The sequence below is a fragment of the Macaca mulatta genome, chromosome 10, assembly GCF_049350105.2.
Source record: "Macaca mulatta isolate MMU2019108-1 chromosome 10, T2T-MMU8v2.0, whole genome shotgun sequence".
In the NCBI taxonomy this organism is placed as follows: Eukaryota; Metazoa; Chordata; class Mammalia; order Primates; family Cercopithecidae; genus Macaca; species Macaca mulatta.
The window spans coordinates 84,229,683-84,249,804 of NC_133415.1; the positions used below are offsets into that span (position 1 = coordinate 84,229,683).

At 43.3% G+C, this 20,122-nt stretch overlaps 1 protein-coding gene across 2 annotated transcripts; it reads right to left on the reverse strand.

The window, feature by feature from the left end:
- Positions 1–10,563: 10,563 nt before the first annotated feature.
- Positions 10,564–18,498, reverse strand: DEFB121 (defensin beta 121). 2 transcript variants are annotated; one of them, XM_015149225.3, is made up of 2 exons: positions 18,273–18,498; positions 10,564–10,780 (listed from the first exon to the last, which is right to left on the reverse strand). In XM_015149225.3, the coding sequence occupies exons 1-2, from the start codon at positions 18,292–18,294 to the stop codon at positions 10,608–10,610; spliced, it is 195 nt and encodes a 64-aa protein (XP_015004711.3). In that variant the 5' UTR covers positions 18,295–18,498; the 3' UTR covers positions 10,564–10,607. The 2 variants fall into 2 exon arrangements, with proteins under 2 accessions (XP_015004711.3, NP_001029369.1); NM_001034197.1 differs by lacking the exon at positions 18,273–18,498 and adding an exon at positions 11,792–11,863 and having other exon boundaries at positions 10,608–10,780.
- Between the last annotated feature and the right edge of the window lie 1,624 nt (positions 18,499–20,122).

Consider the following 20,122-nt stretch of genomic DNA (forward strand, 5'->3'; position numbering starts at 1 on the left):
GATGAACACACCAGGCATGCAATTTGGTCCAAGACTGAGCAACTTATCATGTGTCCTTGACGTGTCATGCAACATCTACAAGGCTCAGTATTGAAATGATACATCATAGGAGAGGGGTTACAAGTCTATATTCTGGAGTTAGTCTCCTGGCTGTGTTAACTTATAAAAGTTACTTAAAGCTGGGCGCAGTGGCTCACGCCTGTAATCCCAGCAATTTGAAAGGTTGAGGTAGGCGGATCATTTGAGGCCAGCTGTTTGAGACCAACCTGGCCAACATGGCGAAACCCAATCTCTACTAAAAAATACAAAAATTATCCAGGTGTGGTGGGACATGCTTGTAATCCCAGCTATTCAGGAAGCTGAGGCAGGAGAGTTGCTTAAATTCTGAAGGCAGAAGTTGTAGTGAGCAGAGATCACACCACTGCACTCCAGCCTGGACAAAAGTGTGAGACTCTATCTCAAAACAAACAAAAAAAAAGTTAGTTAACCTCTCTGAACCTCAGTTTCTTCTGCTATAAAATGGGGATAATAATATTTCATAGGGTTGATGTCAGGATTAAATGAGTGTAATCACATAAGGCACTTCAAACAATACCTGATATTTGACTTCAATATAGATATCTGGTGTTATTATTGTACTAGAACAAAGTTCCCAACCTGGAGGTTCCAGGCATTTCCTCACTATAGCTCTTTTCAATATTTCATAAGCCTTCTTAGGAATCCCTGTTTGCAAAGGACTGCCCAGGGAGTACTGTGATGACTCAGAAAAATGGCCTTGACCAACATAAGGAGAAATTGAAAAAGATGATTTAATTGCTATAGAACATTTACATTTCAGTAGCTGCGTTTATATTTGTGTTGTATTTTGTTTATGTGTACTTACATGTATATGTGTAGATTTGTAATTTTATGTATTTTCTGCATATTCTATGTATGTTTATATGTATTTTGTGTGAGTACTTGAATGTGTATGTGTACATACATTGATTCTTGCATTAGTTTGCATGTAGACATGTAGAACATGTGTTTCTGTGTTGTTTAGTATCTGTGTACATGTGCATCTGTTCTCAGATCTCCAAATGCCATAGCCTGAGCTCCAGTCAGCTCAGTCCCTTTGTTCCTCTCAGGTCTCTACATCCTGTGACTCTGGAACATGACAGTTGTTTGGTGATTCTTCTATTCAGCTGGGAGATCTGGGCCAAGGCTAAGGGAAGTGCAGGGAGCATCGTGGCCAAGAAGCAGAGGCCACTAGGGGAAAAGAGGCCAGGAGATAAGAGATGAGGGGAATCTTAGTCAGAGAGCCAACTTGGCCCATAATTGCTGCCTGATATCTCCTGGGGCCCACCAAGACTAGAACAGACTGTAGCCTCACCCTTTGTAATGCCTCCCACATGGGTACAGCCTGGCCTGGCCAGTTCTGAAGACTGGACACCACCCACTCCCTCGAATCTGTGCAGTTGCCTTTGTAAGTCCTTGAAAAGCCACCCACTCCCTGCAGCCTAAATTCCACAGTAGAGAGAGTGGGGAACTATTCATACTAGTTATCAAGTTCCCAGGAAGGAATTCACACAGGCCAGGTATTTTTACCTTATCTCGTTTACTCCTCCCACTAACCTATTAGGTTAATAATATGACAAAAAGGTGAAAGAAATAAGAGTCATAATGTCACAGCCTTTAATGGACGTCTTTCACTTCCATGCATTTACACCATCTCCTTCCTTTCCCAGTGAGGCAGAAAAAGTGTCCAGGCAAGGGTAGGTGGCTCAGAGGAAGATAATATGAGGACCAAGTTTGCACAAAAGTGTGATGCAGCTTTTTTAGAATGGCCGGATTCCAGAGAAATCCTCTATGCCAGCATATCCCCAACTGTGTCCTGTTTCAAGCAGTGTTCCATGGAAAAAATAAATGCTAGTGAGAATATTTATCCTACAATTTATTCGAATATTAACAGTCACACACTAGCTATGAATGCCCCACACACTCAAGCCTCAGGAAATGCTGTAATTACTTGTTTATTTTAAGTGCAGCTTCAAGACACTACTTGCCAAAGTTAGTGAGATGTCCAGTGTCAGTTATTATTGGGATTTCATGCCGTCCTCCACTTGATCCCACTAGGACCCCATGGTTCTGGGAAATGGGGAAGGATCTGGTCCTTATTCGATGATGATGATCTTTATTTCCTTGCTCTTCATGGTTGGGATATTGCTGATGGACTCCATTGGCTGTTCATTGGATAGCTGTTTGTGTGTGTGTGTGTGTGTGTGTGTGTGTGTGTGTGTGTGTGTGTGTGTGTGTGTATGTGTGTTTCTTGAGACAGAGTTTCACTCTTGTTGCCCAAGCTGCAGTCCAATGGCACGATCTCAGCTCACTGCAACTTTCACCTCCTGGGTTCAAGCAATTCTCCTGCCTCAGCCTCCCGAGTAGCTGAGATTACAGGCGCATGTCACCAGGCCCAGCTAATATTTTGTATTTTTAGTAGAAATGGGATTTCACCATGTTAGCCAGGCTGGTCTCGAACTCCTGACCTCAGGTGATCTGCCCTCCTCAGCCTCCCAAAGTGCTGGGATTACAGGTATGAGCCACCACACCTGGCCCTTCAGATAGTTCTGGGCAGCTGGAAAATTGCTTTTCACCATGGCTATCTCCACCAACCACCAACACAGCCATCGAGACCTTTGCTGCTCCTCTCAGGACTATGGCCACAGTGGCTGTCTCCACAGTGACTGCCTTCCATGCAGGCAACCCCATCCAGCACCTGCTACCTTGGGGTGCTTCATCAAACTCCCTTGGAGCCAAACCCCCGTCTCCTCTCCCGGTTCTGAGGAAATTCAACACCCTTAGATGCTATGACACTCCTCTCTCTTGCCCTCGAAGCTAAAATTCTTCATCTCACTTCTCCTGAAACGATACAATTTTTTTTCTTCCAAAAGTTTTATACAAATTTTATTTTACTTTAAGTTCTGGGATACATGTGCAGAACATGCAGGTTTGTTACATAGGTATACATGTGCTATGGTGGTTTCCTGCACCCATCAACCTGTCATCTAGGTTTTAAGCCCCGCATGCATTAGGTATTTGTCCTAATACTCTCCCTCCCCTTGCCCCCCACTCCCCAACAAGCCCGGGTGTGTGATGTTCCCCTCGCTGTGTCCATGTGTTCCCATTGTTCAACTCCCACTTATGAGTGAGAACATGCAGTGTTTGGAAACCACGCAATTTAATTGCTCTCTTTGTGCCTAGTCCTCCCAAATAAAAAATGGTAAAGGTTATCTTCAGGGCAACCGATGACCTACACACACACACACACACACACACACAGTTTCAATTCCTCAGTAGAAAAGGAAGGCCAGGATTTAGAACACAAAGTCCTGACTTCCTTTCCAAAAACAGGATAGAAAAATATCTTTTCATTCTTTTTGCTGATGTCTGTTCAAACAAAATGAGGAAAAATTATGAGGTAATTGCTACACTAAATTCTTGATACATCACCCTGCCAAAATGTTTGTTTTAAAAAAACATTAAATATGTGTATATAGTTGATCTGATTAATACACAAGACTGAGCAACTTACCATGTGTCCTTGCTTTTTTTTTTTTTTTTTTTTTGAGATGCAGTCTCTCTCTGTTGCCCAGGCTGGAGTGCAGTGGTGTGATTTCCGCTCACTGAAACCTCCGCCTCCTGGGCTCAAGTGATTCTCCTGCTTCAGCCTCCTGAGTAGCTGGGATTAGAGGCGCTTGCCACCATGCCTAATTTTTTTGTATTTTTAGTAGAGATGGAGTTTCACCACGTTCACCAGGCTGGTCTCGAACTCTTGACCTCAAGTGATCTGCCCGCCTCAGCCTCCCAAAGTACTAGGATTACAGGTGTGAGCCACCATGCCCAACCGTGTCATTGCTTTTAAATGAGGATACTAGACAGGGAAGGAAAATGTTGCCTAATTTATGAAAGCACAACTTTCTCTCTCTCTCTCTCTCTTTTTTTTTTTTTTTTTTTTTTTTTTTTTTTTTTTTTTGAGATGAAGTCTCATTCTCTCACCCAGGCTAGAGTGCAGTGGCATGATCTCAGCTCACTGCAACCTCCGCCTCCTGGGTTCAAGCAATTCTCCTGCCTCAGCCTCTCAAGTAGCTGGGACTACAAGCACATGTCACCATGCCTGGCTAAGTTTCGTTTTTTGTTTTTGTTTTTATTTTAAGAGGAAGTCTCACTCTGTTGCCCAGGCTGGAGTGCAGTGGCATGATCTTGGCTCACTGCAAACTCCACCTCCCAGGTTCAAGTGATTCTCCTGCCTCAGCCTCCTGAGTAGCTGGGGTTACAGATGCGCACCACCATATTCAGCTAATTTTTGTATTTTTAGTAGAGACAGGGTTTCACCATGTTGGTCAGGCTGGTCCCGAACTCCTGACCTTGTGATCTGCCCGCCTCAGCCTCCCAAAGTGCTGGGATTACAGGGGTTAGCCACTGCGCCTGGCCTAATTTTTGTATTGTTTCAATAGAGACAGTATTTCACCATGTTGGCCAGGCTGGTCTCGGACTCCTGACCTCAAGTGATCTGCCCACTTCGGTCTCCCAAAATGCTGGGATTACGGACACGAGTTACCACGCCTGGCACAACTCTCAATCTACTCATTGATAATGAAATCATTGACTGGTGACCATCACAGTGATGGACGTGACCACCACGTATTTCTGTTGTGTCTCATCTTATATTTTTAATATATATTTTAGTATCATTCTGTGCTCACTTAATATTAAACACTCTTCTAATGTGAATAAACCTGAAAGAAAGAATTTTCTTGTGAGGCCATTTCTGCTGTCTATTTTAAGCTACTTATATATCTCATTTAGCCCATCAATTGCTCAACTCGTGGTCTGCGTCTTCATGGAGATTACAGTCTATCATGAAGATGAACACTAAGCAAAGATTAAGTACAGGTGTGGTGGGTGCTGCAAAGGTGATGTGCAGGATGCAGTTGGCAGGGCTGGGTCCAGGGTGAAGTGAGAAGTGCAACAGGTACCTAAAGGGTAACATTTAAGGAGGCATTTGCATGACCCTGAGAGTGAGTGCCTCCTTATGTGTCACACCCTAGGAACCTCCCTCTCCTCACCCTAGTCCTGGCCCTGGCTATCAGAAAAGCGAAGGTGGGGTGGGAAATATTCTGATGCAATATTCGGGGTAACATTCTCTGACAGTTGTCATTTACTGCATCTTTGGACACTCAGTATCTGAGTTCCTTTCCATTAGGGAAGCTAGTCTCTATTTTTGTGGTCTTGGTGGAAAGGAAGGCTGACCTTCAACTACAGAATGCCCTAAAGGCAAATATTCTCTTATGCCACCTTGAAAGTTAGCAGACAGGTGCATGACGCAGGCTCAGCCAAGTGGGCGCTCCAACAAAGGACTTGAATCTTAAAGGACTAAATCCAAACCACAGGGAAGGTGGAGGAAATACACAGTGGCAGCAGCAATGACAAGAGTCCAGGTGTGATACTGATGCCCAGTGCTCTGGCAGCAATGCTCGTGGTAAGATCTTGGCAGGCTATTTCTGCTGCCCACTCTGTCTCGGTCTTTTCAAGCCCGATTGTATAGACTTCTGGTCAGTTCTATGAGCTACATGATATCCTTCCAAGAAATTATCCTTTTTGCTTAAATTCCTCTCTAATGAACTCTTACATTACATCCAATAATAAATGTAAGGTGTTTCATCTTCAAATACGTTGAGGGAATGTTGCTATATTCAGTAAGGAACTCTTGTGAGATTGGGTGCCAGAACGTGGGACAATCTGACCTGGCACAGAGACTAGAGGAACAGCAGCAAAACTCAGGATAGAAGGCCTCAAATATGGGAAAGAGGAGGGAGACTGCTAATGAGGGACTGAGCTGAGATAGCAGTTCCAAAAAGAGTGAAGAGAGTAAGGTTTGCATCAAAACATTACAGGGGAAGAATCAGGGGGCCTCGATGGCTGACTTGATGTGAGAAGTCAAGAAATGAACATACAAAATCAGTCTCAAGACAGCATAGAGCTGCCATCAGATTCTCTCTCTTTCTGTTTTCTTTTTTCTTTTCTTTTCTTTTCTTTCTTTCTTTCTTTTTGAGACGGAGTCTCGCTCTGTTGTCCAGGCTAGAGTCCAGGAGCGACCTCAGCTCACTGCAACCTCCGCCTCCTGGGTTCACATGATTCTCCTGCCTCAGCCTCCCGAGTAGCTGGAACTACAAGTGACCACCACCACGCCCTGCTAATTTTTTGTATTTTTACTAGAGATGGGGTTTCACCATGTTGGCCAGGCTGGTGAACTTGAGAACTCCTGACCTCAAGTGATCCACGTGCCTCGGCCTCCTAAAGTGCAGGGATTACAGGTGTCAGCCACCACACCCACGCTGGCTTCAGATTCTTGAATGACTGTCCATACACAGACAGGTCTTTGTGTACTCAAAATATAGAACAAAGGCTTCATGTAAATGTAACCAGAATTTAGATAACTCCAGTTTGGGCGCAAACAGTATTTTCCACCCCTCCCTTCCCACCCACTCCCATTGCTAGATATGTTCTATAATGTACTCAAACCCCTGAATGTCCAGATTGAAGAAAGTCCTTTCTTCTTCAATCTAATGTTCATCATAACCTCAAAAAGAAGTGCTTGGATATCTTAGACTGCCCCCTTCCGTAAGGTCCCTTAAACTCACGCTGCACCACTCCTCAGACCATCCACATCAAGGAAAGAGGAGTTTTACTAAATCATGGAGAGTAAAACGTGGGTGGAAAAAGAAGGCTTGAGTTTCAGGTAATGGTAAAACACAAGAACTTGAAAAGGAAAACGTGTTTGAGTGGGAAAGCGATCATCCTTGGAGTGTAACTATTCATATAGGTAGCAAACACTGATTGTGTTCTGACAGTGTGCCAGGCACCATGGAATGGTGAGCAAAACCAACAAGGTCCCTGCAATCATAAAACCCAAATTCTCCTGGAAGAGAGACAGGAAACAAGTACATGAACAAAATAATTACTGATTTTTGAGAAGTGCTAGGACATACATTTGCATAGTGACATAAAGGACTTCATTAGATACAAAAACAGCCATATAAACATCAGAGTCTTCTTGGGAAGAGGGAACAGCATGTAGCAAGGCCCTGAGACAAGAAAAGAGCTTGTTGACATCAAGGAACAGAAAGGAAACCTGGGTGACCTAAGTATAAGGAGGAGGCCGGAGAAGTGAACAAGGCCTGGTAGGGCAGGGCCTCCCAGTCCATGGCAAGGAGTCTGGATTTTATTCTTAATGAAATGGAAAGCCATGGTTTAGTGCAAAACAGAGTAGTGACAGGATATCATTTACCTTTCTGGATTTAGGACTAGATCTGAAAAAAAATGAAAATAATTTACCATTTGGCTGCTATGTGGAAAATTAATTAGAGAAAACAGGAGACTATTGTAAAAGATCAGGTGAAAATGGCAGTGGCCTGAACTAGATGGAAAGAAATGGATAATTTTGATATGCATTTTGAAGGCAGAGCCACAGGACTTGCTGAGAAATTGAATGTAGGGAGGTGAAGTGAGGAATCACACATGACTTGTAGGTTTGGTGCATCTGGGCACATGTTGTTGCCATTTACTAAGAAGGGAAATAGCAGGGTACCAGCAAGGCCTGGTGAGGTGAGGTCCCCACTGGGAGTTCCATTCTGATATATTAGGTAACCAGATGGAGATGTCATTTAAGGGAGAATATATACCGGTTTAGACGTTAGAGAAAGTTTAGGGTAGGAGCTATGAATTTGAAAGTGATCAGCATATAGAGGATATTCAAAGTACCTAGTGAAAAAGAACAGAGAGAAAAGACAAAAGGAGCCTAGAAACAAGTCCTGACCTTTGGAAAGGGAAGGAGGAGCCAGGACAGAAGACTGAAAATGAACGGCCCAGGTGATCAGACGAAAACCAGGAGAGTCTGCTGTCTTAGAAGGCAAGAGAAGAAAGCATTTCAATGAGGATGTCATGGCCTCTATGTCAAACACCTCTTCAGGGGTCGACAAGAGGAAAACAGGGGTGCCTCTGTTGGATTTGGCAACACTGGAGATAGTTGGTAATCTTTACTAGAAAAGGTTCAGTGACACAGTCAAAACCAAATTGAACTGAGTTGAAAGGTGAATGAGAAAAAATTGATAAAGTGAAGGCAGGCGACATTCTGAGAAGTATTTTTTTTAAGCACTGCAAATAAATGAGGCATTGTCCAGAGAGGAATGTGGGACTCAGGGATTTTTTTTTTTAATCTGGGAGATACTTGAGCATCTTTGTATGATAGAAATGATCTGGAAGAGAAGGGTAGAATAAGGAGAATAAATGAATGTGAAATTCTTGAGTAGGGGAGAGGAGACAAATGTGGACAAGTAAAGGGGCTGGTTCCTCAGGAGTAGATATCATTCTTCCACTGTAAACAAAAGGAAGACAGGAGCTGTAGGACCCAATACCAGAGTGTGTAGACTTAGTAGAGAGAAGATGAAGGAGTTGCTTCTGATGGTTTCTATTTTCTTGAAATATGAGGCAAGGAGTGATATTTTAGTGGGGACAGGGAATGGTAGAAGATTGAGGAGAGAGGAAAAATCATGGGCTAGTTATTTCAAAGAATGAGAAATCAAGCTTCTTAGGGAAAAACAGGAGATTAGCTGGGCCGTGTTGAGTGACCTTTGAGGTTGAAGGCCCTGAATTTCCAGTGAAATCAGTGAGACTAGTTGGATTATTTTTTCTAAGAATAATCAGCTGCTGACCTATAGGTCAGGCACAGTGACTCATACCTGTAATCCCAACCTTTAAGGAGACCAAGGCAGGAGGATGATCACTTAAGGCCAGGAGTTCGAGACCAGCCTGGGCGACATAGCAAGACCCCCATCTCTACAAAAAAAAAAAAATTAACAACCAAGAGTGGTAGCACACACCTGTAGTCCCAGCTACTTGGGAAGCTGAGGCAGGAGAATCCCTTGAGTCCAGGAGGTTAAGGCTGTAATGAGCTATGATCATACCACTGCACTCCAGTCTGGGTAACAGAGTAAAATCTTGTCTCGAAAAATAAAGTTTACCTATAGAGAAGGCAAGTAGATGGTTATATTCTACCATGGTTGGGAGTTTGGCATTGATACCATGCAGAGTAGAGCAAGGGAGCTGAGTCTGCAAGAGAAACATTACAGGGCTAGGCTGGACAGAAATTGAGTCAGGAGGGTAAGACGATTAGTGAAAAAATGGCAGGGTACAGGGTTTTACTTCAACTTTAAGAGTCATTAACTCTGAGAAGTAGGAGTTGGTGGCAACGTAGTGAAGGAGGATTTAACTTTTTCCAGGCAAAGAATTGCTATGCAGAGCCAGAAGTAGAAAATTACAAAATGAGATCAACCTAGATTCTACTTACACTTATCAAGAACTGAATGTGCGCTAGATTCTGTGCTGGGCACTTTCCTGTCTGTTATCTCATTTAATTCTCATGACATCCCTATGCCTTGAGTAGGAAAGTTCTCCATTTTAGAGACGAGAAAATAGAGCACAGAGGGTTAAATGGCTTGCCTAGGGTCATGTAGCTGACCTGTGATTAAACAAGGATTTGACCCCAGATCTTCTGATCCTACATCAAACGCTCTTCCCTAGACAGCTTTGGTGACACTTAGACACTGACACTGAGGCTGAAGTTTGTCATCAGGAAGATGAACTGGGGATATGAGGCTGAAGCCAGGTCAGGGCTCCAATATGAAAGGGCTGAAGAGGAGGCGGGTGACTCCAAGTAGAACTTTTCAACTCAGGATAAAGAATCAAGTTCTTTTAGATTAGTCAGATAAGTAGCAAGAGTTGGGGATACTTGGGATCATGGGGCTGCATGTTGTAAAATTCCTGTTGTCTCAGTTCAGGATCAGTCCTGGAAAACGATTAGCCAGTTTAATGTCCCATGGCCACAACTAGGGGGAATGCAAAGAGATGGAGCAAGGATCCACAGATGGCCTGATACCAGCACTCTCCACCATGAGGAAGACTCACAAGAGGCATTGCCCTAGAGCCCCTGAGGGGCAGAACTGCAGGCGTGATCAAGGGAAAGTTACAGCCTTTGGCGTGGGAGTAGAGAGAATCCATGGGCCAAGAATGGGTTCTTGTGTTCATCATAGACTCTTGCTTGCCTCCTGGACTCTCCTGAAACACGCATAGATTGGGACCCACAGCCTGCCTCAGCCTAGACTCTAAAGCCATTGCTGTACAATACAATCACTACTAGCAACATTTAGCTATATAAATTTAAAGCTAGATTGAATCAAATTAAAACTTCAGGTCCACATTCACACTGGGCACATTTCAAGTGCTCAGTAGCCACATGTGGCTAGTAGCTACCATATTGAACAATACAGATAGGAAATATTTCCATCATGGCAGAATGTTCTATTGGCAGTGCTGGTCTAGAAGAAAACAGGAATCAAGTAGATATAATGAATATTCTTTAATTCATATCCTCTGGGACCAGCTATGGGTCAGCAGACTAGGAGCTAGTTGCAAGGTTTAGATTATTACCACCTACTGGTCCAGTCTGTTCTTCCTAGGATCCCATGATGCAGGATCCCATGATGTTGAGGCTCAAGGTTGGAAGAGAGGTGTCAGACTGCAGAAGTTGATTCCAGGCTTGTATTTGTGTCTGTTAATTTTGATCTTACAGGTACATACTTGGGATCCACACAGCACTTAGCCTCAGTTTTGCATAATATATAGTATACTTCACTTTTTTTACATGTTGTTCTGCACCTGCCTGACTTACCCCAACATTTCGTGACTGAAAACAAAAGGGAAGAAGAGAACAGGGTCAGTTTTGAAAGAAAGCAGAAGGGTGGGAAAGGGAGGGGCTAAAGCCCAGTAGAGGAGTAGGAGGGAAATGAGGAGGTCTGTGAGGGAAGAAGCTCTTACACAGGATCCCCTAAGTTTAAGGGAGATTATAGACCACTACACTTTCTTCCTTCACTCATGCCCCCTGTTAGAACCCCCAGAGTCCCCCCAACTCAGTGGCATGGGACCTACTGGGTAGCTTCCCCCCCTTGGCCAGCTCCTTGGGAGGGGGAAGAGGACCCCTCTCCCAAAGGTTTTATCTCCCCCATATTATAACGTACCCAGGTGCCCAGTAGCAATTAGCCACCTTTTCTTGTTGTTCTTCAGTATCCCCTCTGACCATATCAATGAAAGGTAACAGGAATATTAAATAAACTCATTTGAACATCTGTAAGGTTTCTAGGGCACCTGTAAAACTCCCAAGAACATCATACTGCCTTCTTCACAACATCCTGGGACTTTTCTCTGGCCCCAACCAGTTAAGGGAATTAGAAATAGCTACTCTGGGGAACCTACAACCTAGGGCAACCCAGATAATTTGAGGTTGCATAAAAAAGTGGAATCAGAATCCTCAAACAATCAGAAATTTGAGAACCATTTTCCTAGAGGCAACAAGAGATCAAAATTCAAATCCTTTCAAGAAAGATTTTTGAAAAAGTCCCCATTTTCTCTATACTCCATACCCAAGTCTCTCTCTTTACACTCTATCCCCTCCTCAGGTCATCATGTTCAGATTTTCCAGAGCTAACCAGAGATAAGGTTGGAGTGGTCAAGTACTGGGCACTGGGAAGATCATTTAGTACCAGAGAACTCAAACTTCCCCATGACTAGAGGGACTACCTAAAGGCCTCAGTGAGCTCTACTAGGCCTTTCTCCCAGCCCAACCTGTCAGAGCCCCCAGAGTTCTCTGAACATGCATCGGGTTCCCTGACTCCCATCCCCTTCTGGAGATCCTGTTTACCTGGGGTGACCTGGGCCAGGAGCAGGGTAACAGTCAAAAGCAGAAGAAGGAGCTTCATGAATGACGAGTGATCAGGGAGGGATAGGAGGCTTCTCAACTGGTAAAACAGAGGACTCCATTCTGGGCAGTCCAGACTGGTATTTATTGCCCTGAGGAGCATGGGCAGAGCCAAGATCAGCGAAGCAGAACGGGAACAGTCATTGAGATCAGACAGGTAGGCAAGGAAAATATCAACCACACTGACTGAGGAGGCTGGGAGAGCGGAAGGGAGGTTAACAAAGAGAAGACACAGCCTTGCCTTTGAAGAATTGTATAGTACAGCTGGAGAAGCAAGAAGGGGGAAAATAGTTTCATCACTAATTTGTTTTTCATTAATGAGAAAAAAAGAGAGAAAAAAAGAGGTAAGACAAAAAAGGAGTGATACTTCTGTGCGCCTTGGCTTCTTCCCAGCAGCAAGGGCATCTTAGGATGTCCCATATGATGATGATTCCTTATAATACCAAATAAAGGGCAGAGCAGGGGAAAATACCTTAATAGCTGCATGGCCATTACCACTGGAAACCAGAATGTCAGAATTAATGGAGTGGAATGAGCAGGAAAGCCATAGCCCTTACTTTTAACAGTACATGTTTAATAGGAACAAGTAACACCCTCATAGGTAGCAAAAGAAAAGCCATTTATTATTGTTGTGGTCTTTTTTATTTTTTATTTTTTATTTTTTTTTTTGAGACAGAGTCTTGTTCTGTCACCCAGGCTGGAGTGCAGTGGCACAATCATAGCTCACTGGAACCTCGAACTCCTTGTCTCAAGCAATTCTCCTGCCCCGGCCTCACAAAGTGCTAGGATTAAAGGCATGAACCATCATGCCCAACTTGGTCTTTCTTTAAAAAAATGGTAGATTGCCCCAGCATTTTGGGAGGCCGAGGTGGACGGATCACAAGGTCAGAAGATCGAGACCATCCTGGCTCTCTACAAAAAAATACAAAAAATTAGCCAGGCGTGGTGGCAGGCCACTGTAGTCCCAGCTACTCGGGAGGCTGAGGCAGGAGAATAGCTTGAATCCGGGAGGCGGAGGTCGCAGTGAACCAAGATTGTGCCACTGCACTCCAGCCTAGGCGATAGAGCGAGACTCTGTCTCAAAAAAGAAAGAAAGAAATGGTGGATTGCAATCTTGGCCCTTCTTCACCCCTACTTGAATTCACACATTTGTCAAGGTCTCATCCTAGAAGAACTCTATTTCGTTGTCTCTTCACTTTGGCCTTGGCATGTGCTTTTCTTTTGCTAGTGATATGTGAGCAGAAGTGACAGTGTGCCAGTTGTGAGCCTATGTTTTAAGAGATGATGAATGTTTTCATTTTCCCTTCTGTGCCTCTGCCATCACTATGAGAACATGGCCCAGTGGTCCAAGGAGGATGAGAGATATGTGGGGCGGAGCTACTCCAGGTGACTCACAGATCTACAGTGAGAAATATAGCTGCCCCAGTCACTCCAGCCTCAGCAAGGCAATCTAGCCAAATATAAAGGAGTGCTGTTTTAAGCCACTGAGGTTGGGAGTGGAATGTTACACAGTAATGGCTAACTTATACATAAAGCCAGCAGATAGATCAGGGAAGAGTCAAGTGCTTTTTAGGACAATAATGGTAAGGTCTATCTTTCTTCTTTTTTTTTTAAGACAGAGTCTCGCTGTGTTGCCCAGGCTGGAGTGCTGTGGCACCATCTCAGCTCATTGCAACCTCTGCCCCCCGGGTTCAAGCAATCCTCCTGCCTCAGCCCCCCGAGTAGCTAGGACTACAGACACGCGCCACCACACCCAGCTCATTTTTGTATTTTTAGTAGAGACGAGGTTTCACCATGTTGGCCATGGCTGGTGTCGAACTCCTGACCTCAGGTGATCCACCCACCTCGGCCTCCCAAAGTGCTGGGATTACAGGCATGAGCCACCGTACCTGGCCTAAGTCTATCATTTCAAAATGGACAGAAGCAAAGACAAACCAACAAGAGGAATATCTTCTTTCTAACATGGAAGAAAACAACAAGCCAGGAGCAGAGGCTCCTGCCTGTAATCTCCACAATTCGGGAGGCTAAGGTAGGAGGATTGCTTGAAGCCAAGAGTCTGAAACCAGCCTCAGCAACATAATGAGACTCCATCTCTACCAAAAAAAAAAAAAGTTTTGAATAGCCGGGCACGGTGGGGCAAAGCTGTAGTCCTACCTACTAGGGAGGCTGAGGCAAGAAAATCACTTGAGCCCAAGAGGTCGAAGCTACAATGAGCTAAAATTGCACCACCACATTCCAGCCAGGGCAACAGAGACTCTGTCTCCAAAAACAAAAAAAAAAAAAGACAAGATAATTTTTCTTGTTGTCTGAAGAAAAATTAATGCTCTGGACCAGAGGTCACCAGACTTTTTCTGTAAAGCCCAGATGGTAAATACTTTAGGATTTGCGGGCCACAGCTATCACAACTACTCAACCCTACAGTTATAGAACAAAAGTACCCACAGACAATATATAAGCAAATGAGTGTGGCTGTATTCCAATAAAACTTATTTATAGACACTCAAGTTTAAATTCTGTATGATTTTCACATCTCTAAATGAAATTTGATTGTTTTCAACTATATAAAAATGTACTGGCTGGGCATGGTGGCTCATGCCTGTAATTCCAGCACTTTGGGAGGCTGAGACAGGTGAATTACCTGAGGTCAGGAATTCGAGACCAGCCTGGCCAACATGGTGAAACGTCATCTCTACTAATTAGCCAGGTGTGGTGGTGAGCCACTGTAATCCCAGCAACTCAGGAGACTGAGGCGGGAGAATCGCTTGAACCTGGGAGACGGAGGTTGCAGTGAGCTGAGATCGTGCCACTGCACTCCAGCCTGGACAACAGGAGTGAAACTCTGTCTCAAAAAAAAAAAAAAAAAATTGTACCAAGGCAAACAGATCACTTGAGGCCAGGAGTTTGAGACCAGCCTGGATGACACAGCAAGGTCCCTCCTTTATTTAAAAAAAAAAAAATTGTTAAAAAAAAATTAAACAAAATTATTGCTGATTTTGTTGGTATCTCCACTTTGGAAAACTAGTTTAACAGTTTCTTTTAAAGTTAAACATACACTTATCACACAACCAAACAACTCTACTCCTACATATTTATCAAAGATAAATGTCCACTCCAAAACTTGAATTGTCATAGTAACTTTGTTGACCATCAGTGAAGACAACCCAAAAGTCCATTAATTAGTAAACAGACAAATTCTGGTATCTTCATGTAATAGAATACTATTCAGCAACAAAGAATTAACCACTGCTATGCAACATATGCATGAACCTAAAGAGCAGGCTGGGTGCGGTGGCACACGCCTATAATCCCAGCACTTTGAGAGGCCGAGGTGGGTGGATCACCTGAGGTCAGGAGTTCGAGACCAGCCTGGTCAACATGGTGAAACCCTGTCTCTACTAAAAATACAAAAATTGGCCGGGAGTGGTGGTGGGCACCTGTAATCCCAGCTACTCGGTATGCTGAGGCAGGAGAATTGCTTGAACCCAAGAGGCAGAGGTTGCAGTGAGCCTGAGCCAAGATCGTGCCACTGCACTCCAGCTTGGACAACAAGAGTGAAACTCTGTCTCAAAAAAATAATAATAAAAATAATAATAAACATTTTTTAAAAAGCATTAGCCTGAGTGAAAAAAAGCCAGACCAAAAAAGAACATACTGAACAAGCTTATTCACATGAAACTCTAGAAAACACAAATGTAATCTACAGTGACAAAAAAACAGATCAGTAGTTGTCTGGGGCTGGTGGGAGGAAGTGGGCATTGACTGAGATGGGGCATGAGGGAACTTTCAGGGTGATGAAAATGTTCTATAAGCAGATGTCAAAACTCATCAAAATTGACACATTATATTTTATATAAATTATACCTCAAAAAAGTTGACTTTAAAAAAAAAACCTGTGCTAGTTTTTAAAATAAGTAACAGAATCAGATAAATAACATAAAACCACTTAAAATATATACACATTTAATGTGGTACACATATACCACGGAATACTATGCAGCCATCAAAAAGAATGAAATCATGTCCTTTGCAGCAACATGGATGCAGCTGGAGGTCATTATCCTAAGACAACTGATGCAGAAACAGAAAACCAAATACCACATGCTCTCACTTACAAGTGGGAGACAAACCTTGGGTACATGTGAACATAAAGATGGGAACAATAGACACTGGGGACTACTAGAATCAGGAGAGAGGGAGGGAGGCAAGGGCTGAAAAACTACCTATTATATGCTATACTCACCACCTGGGTGACAAGACACATCATAGGAGTTAAATTAAACATCGTAGGAGTTGCCTATATGAGAGATGGATAGGAGTTGATTATGGGGATAAAAGTTAATAAATCAGTAAAATAAAATAAGACAAGGGCTTTGTATAAGGCCGACTATGATTAATCTGCCATAAAGGCATAGCCCTCTATAACAGAGGACTAAAATAAAGTGCTATATTGACAAAGGGCTTGCTTATAAATATCATTACTAAGGAATCAGCCCCCTGGACTGGAACCCATTTCCTCTCCTTCCAGAAGGGGCTGCAGAGAGGAAACCTGAGATGCCATTCAAGCAAACGGCACAACTTCCTCTACTCTTGAGAAAGGGGATTGTTTCTGGTTTGAAGGGTAGGATACTGGGCTGAGAGCCTTGAAAAACGAGAGAGAGAGAAGAGAGCAAATCATGGGAGCACCATCTTTACAGAAGTCTTAGTCTAGAAGGTACTTTCTTTATATATCTAAGGAATCCCCAGTGGCACAGAGTTTCACCTACACTGAATGGTTTTGAGATCTACTTCCCTTTCTTTAAAGAACTCCATCATAGCCCTCAAGTTTGTTCTTGCGAACACTGATAAGCAGAATAAGGCTGCCTAATAAAAGGATGACCTGAATCCATTATGTGCATGATTTATCAGAATTAATAGTAGTTTTCAGCAGTAGAGAAGACTCTCATAAAAGACCCTTTTCCTATCTGTCATAAAAGACTATGAGACAAAATGCCTTGATTGCTTTGCGAGCTAAAGAGGACTCCCCCACAGTTGAACTATACACATCTACAGTTCTGGAGTGTCCACCATTCTTAGATTCTGCTTAAGATTCCACATCTTCACTTCTACTGATATCCAACCATGTTGTCAAGACTACCATTCCAAGCTCTCCAAGGAAATAATCTGATTGGCTAAACATCATCTTATTCATTATCTAATAGAGATAAACCATTTTAAAAGGATAGAAAACTGTGGAACAACCTCCCTTACTGATATCTGCAAATTTCAGCTTTTCTTTGTTGCCACACATGAAGTCATATCATATGCTCTCAACAGATGGGGTGAATGCCTTTCAGTAAAAAAAGAAAAGGAAAAAAAATGTATGAAAGCAGAGCAAAAAAATAAGAAAGCGATAAAGATCTGAGGAGAGAATACGTGTTTTCCAAAGATTACAGAACTACAAATGAATCTGCAAATGGTCCATTAGGAAAATTATCTGAGGATGAAGAAAGGTAGAAGGCACTCATCAGAGAAAGGTTGATACTGATGAGTGGATTCTGCTGTGAAGTGTCCGGGAGCCTGCAGTCCACATACTAAAGGTGTATGCAGTAACCTGGACCTGAGTCCAATTCAGTGTACTCAACCCCTTTAATTAGGTTTCTGCAGTGCTGTGGTCCTTAATTCAACATCATTCCCCTCTTCTTGAGCCTCAAGTGGGTACCACTGCCATCTCTGGCTTAGTAGAAGATAGGGTGGTATCTGAAATTCAGAAAACTCTGAACCTGTTCCCTGCCTGGCCATTGACTCTTGCTTTGACCCATAAGTCATAAGTGACCCAAACTGAAGAATTTGCCCAGCATCCTTCTACTCCCTTATCAGATTTCTTCCATCCACTTCTGGTTAGTTCCTTGCTCCCAGCACTACAGCAGGGAAAGGAAATATATCTACATATCACTTCTTTGTAATCTTTAGGGGTAGGAAGCATTGGAGGGTAGTGGGCAAAGAAGATGAAACTTCAGGCCCAAATAAGGCTTGGAGATTTTCTGGGGTTCTATTATATTCCAACTCTCTGGCTCCTGGTGCTATGTGTAACTAGCAATGGTAATGGATATGTTGGGCTTTTTTCTTTGACTTATTCGAAATGATGTTTGACAATCTCTCACTAGGAGTAATGTGGGGAAGTGGAAAGAACACAAGCTTTGGAGCCAGACAAATCTGGGTTCAAATCCTCACTTTGCCACATATTAGCCACGTGACTTTGAACAAGTTAGTTAATGTCTCTGAACTTCAGTTTAATTATCTCTAGTATAGAGATGATACTACTGACAGCAGAGGTTTGCTGTGAAGATTAAATTAGGCGATACTTGTAAAGCTCACGGAATAGTGCCTGGCATAGACAAAAGCCTCTGATAACTGGTGGTTATTGTTATTTACTATGAATTCTCACCTTCCTTGACTTCTTGAAACATTTGGCTATTGACCTCTTTCCTCCTTGAAGCTCTACTGGCTTTTCATTGTCAACATAGTCAATGTTCAATACAAGGGACATTAGGATTGGCAGAGCACCAGAGATCTCTCTGCTCACCGTGATTTTCAAGTTTGAAAATTTCAAAACTTTGCATCTCAAGTCTAAGACCCAGAGGGCTCACCCAGAGTCGAGGCTCAAGAACAGCCCTCCTTTGTGTCCAGAGTGTATAAGATGTAACTCTGTTCAGGCACTGGTGAAAGATAACAGAGGAAACGCCTGGCTTTTTATCAGAACATGTTTCCAAGCTTATCCCTTTTCCCAGCTCTCCATGTCCCTCCAAGGATCTCTTCACTGGCCTCTTATCTTTACTGTTGCCAAACCTTTCCAGAAGCTGCTGTTTCCCTCAATCGTTCATTTGTCTTCTTGTCCAGTAACCAACCACTGCTGTTTTCATGTCAGATCAGCTTCTCATCTCTCCTCAGGGGCCTTCAACTACTCCACATCCAAAGCTACCCAGGCCATTTTAAGTCTCCTGTGGACTAAGGACTAAGGTGCTGGGAGGTGAGGCCAGAAATGTTCAAGAGGGTTTCTGTCCCTAACATGCTTACCACTTATTGAGGAAAATGGAAAACAAGTATTTTTAAATGAGCTTCATATCCCTCAAAAGCATACACAAGAAGTGTTTTCTAAATCAATCAAATCTTGATTAAGAACCGATTACATGCAGAGCACTCTCCTGAGCACCAGGAATTCAAAGCAGTAAGGATCCTGACCTCTTAACAGCCAGCTCTGTTAGGATAAACTAGTGTATGCCGCAGTAACGAAAAAAAGAAGAATCTTGGTAGCTTCCAAGAACAAAGGTCTGTTTGTCCATTCCCCATACATGCTGCATATCCACTGAAGGCTAGCTGGAGACACTGCCCCATATCTGAGTGTGGAGCCCAGGCTGACTGAGTAGCCACTCATTTGGTGCTGATCACTATGGCAGAGGAAAAGAGAGCTCTAGAGAGTCTTCAACTGGCCAGTATATGCCCTAGCCTTGGAAGTAAAATGTAACCACTTCATGACTCGCTGGCTACAACAGTGACATGGCTCCATCCAACCACAAGGGGGCCAAAAGTACAATCCTACAATGGGCTTAGAATGCAGAAAGCCAGAATTATCGAAACAATAAAAGACAATTGTGGGCAAGGCTGTGGAGAAAATGGAACCCTTGCACACGTTGTGTGGGAGTGTAAAATGGTGTGGCCACTATGGAAAATGGTATGGAGGATCTTCAAAAAATGAAAGATAGGCCAGGTGTGGTGGCTCACACCTGTAATTCCAACACTTTGGGAGGCTGAGGCAGGCAGATCACCTGAGGTCAGGAGTTCGAGACCAGCCTGACCAACATGGAGAAACTCCACCTCTACTAAAAATACAAAATTAGCCGGCCATGGTGGCACACACCTGTAATCCCAGCAACTCATGAGGCTGAGGCAGGAGAATTGCTTGAACCTGGGAGACGGAGGTTGCAGTGAGCTGAGATCACCCACTGCCCTCCAGCCTGGGCAACAAGAACGAAACTCCATCTCAAAGAAAAGAAAAAAAAGAAAGAAAGATAGAACTACTATATGACCCAGCCATTCCATTTCTGGACATATATCCAAATAAACTGAATCAGTATCTCAAAGAGATATCTGCATACCCACATTCATTGGCATTATTGACCATAGCCAAGATATGAAAGCAAGCTAAATATCCATTAAAAAATGAATGGATTAAAAAAAATGTGGTGTATACACACAGCAGAATACTATTCGGCCTTTAAAAATAAGGGAATTCTGCAA

What these genes read in the sequence shown, in the direction of transcription:
- DEFB121 (NM_001034197.1), bottom strand. Translation starts at nt 11,849, where the DNA reads ATGAAGCTCCTTCTTCTGCTTTTGACTGTTACCCTGCTCCTGGCCCAG. An exon ending in CCTGGCCCAGGTCACCCCAG is followed by an intron (nt 10,781 to 11,791) that starts GTAAACAGGATC and finishes TTTTGTTTTCAG; the next exon opens with TCACGAAATGTTGGGGTAAG.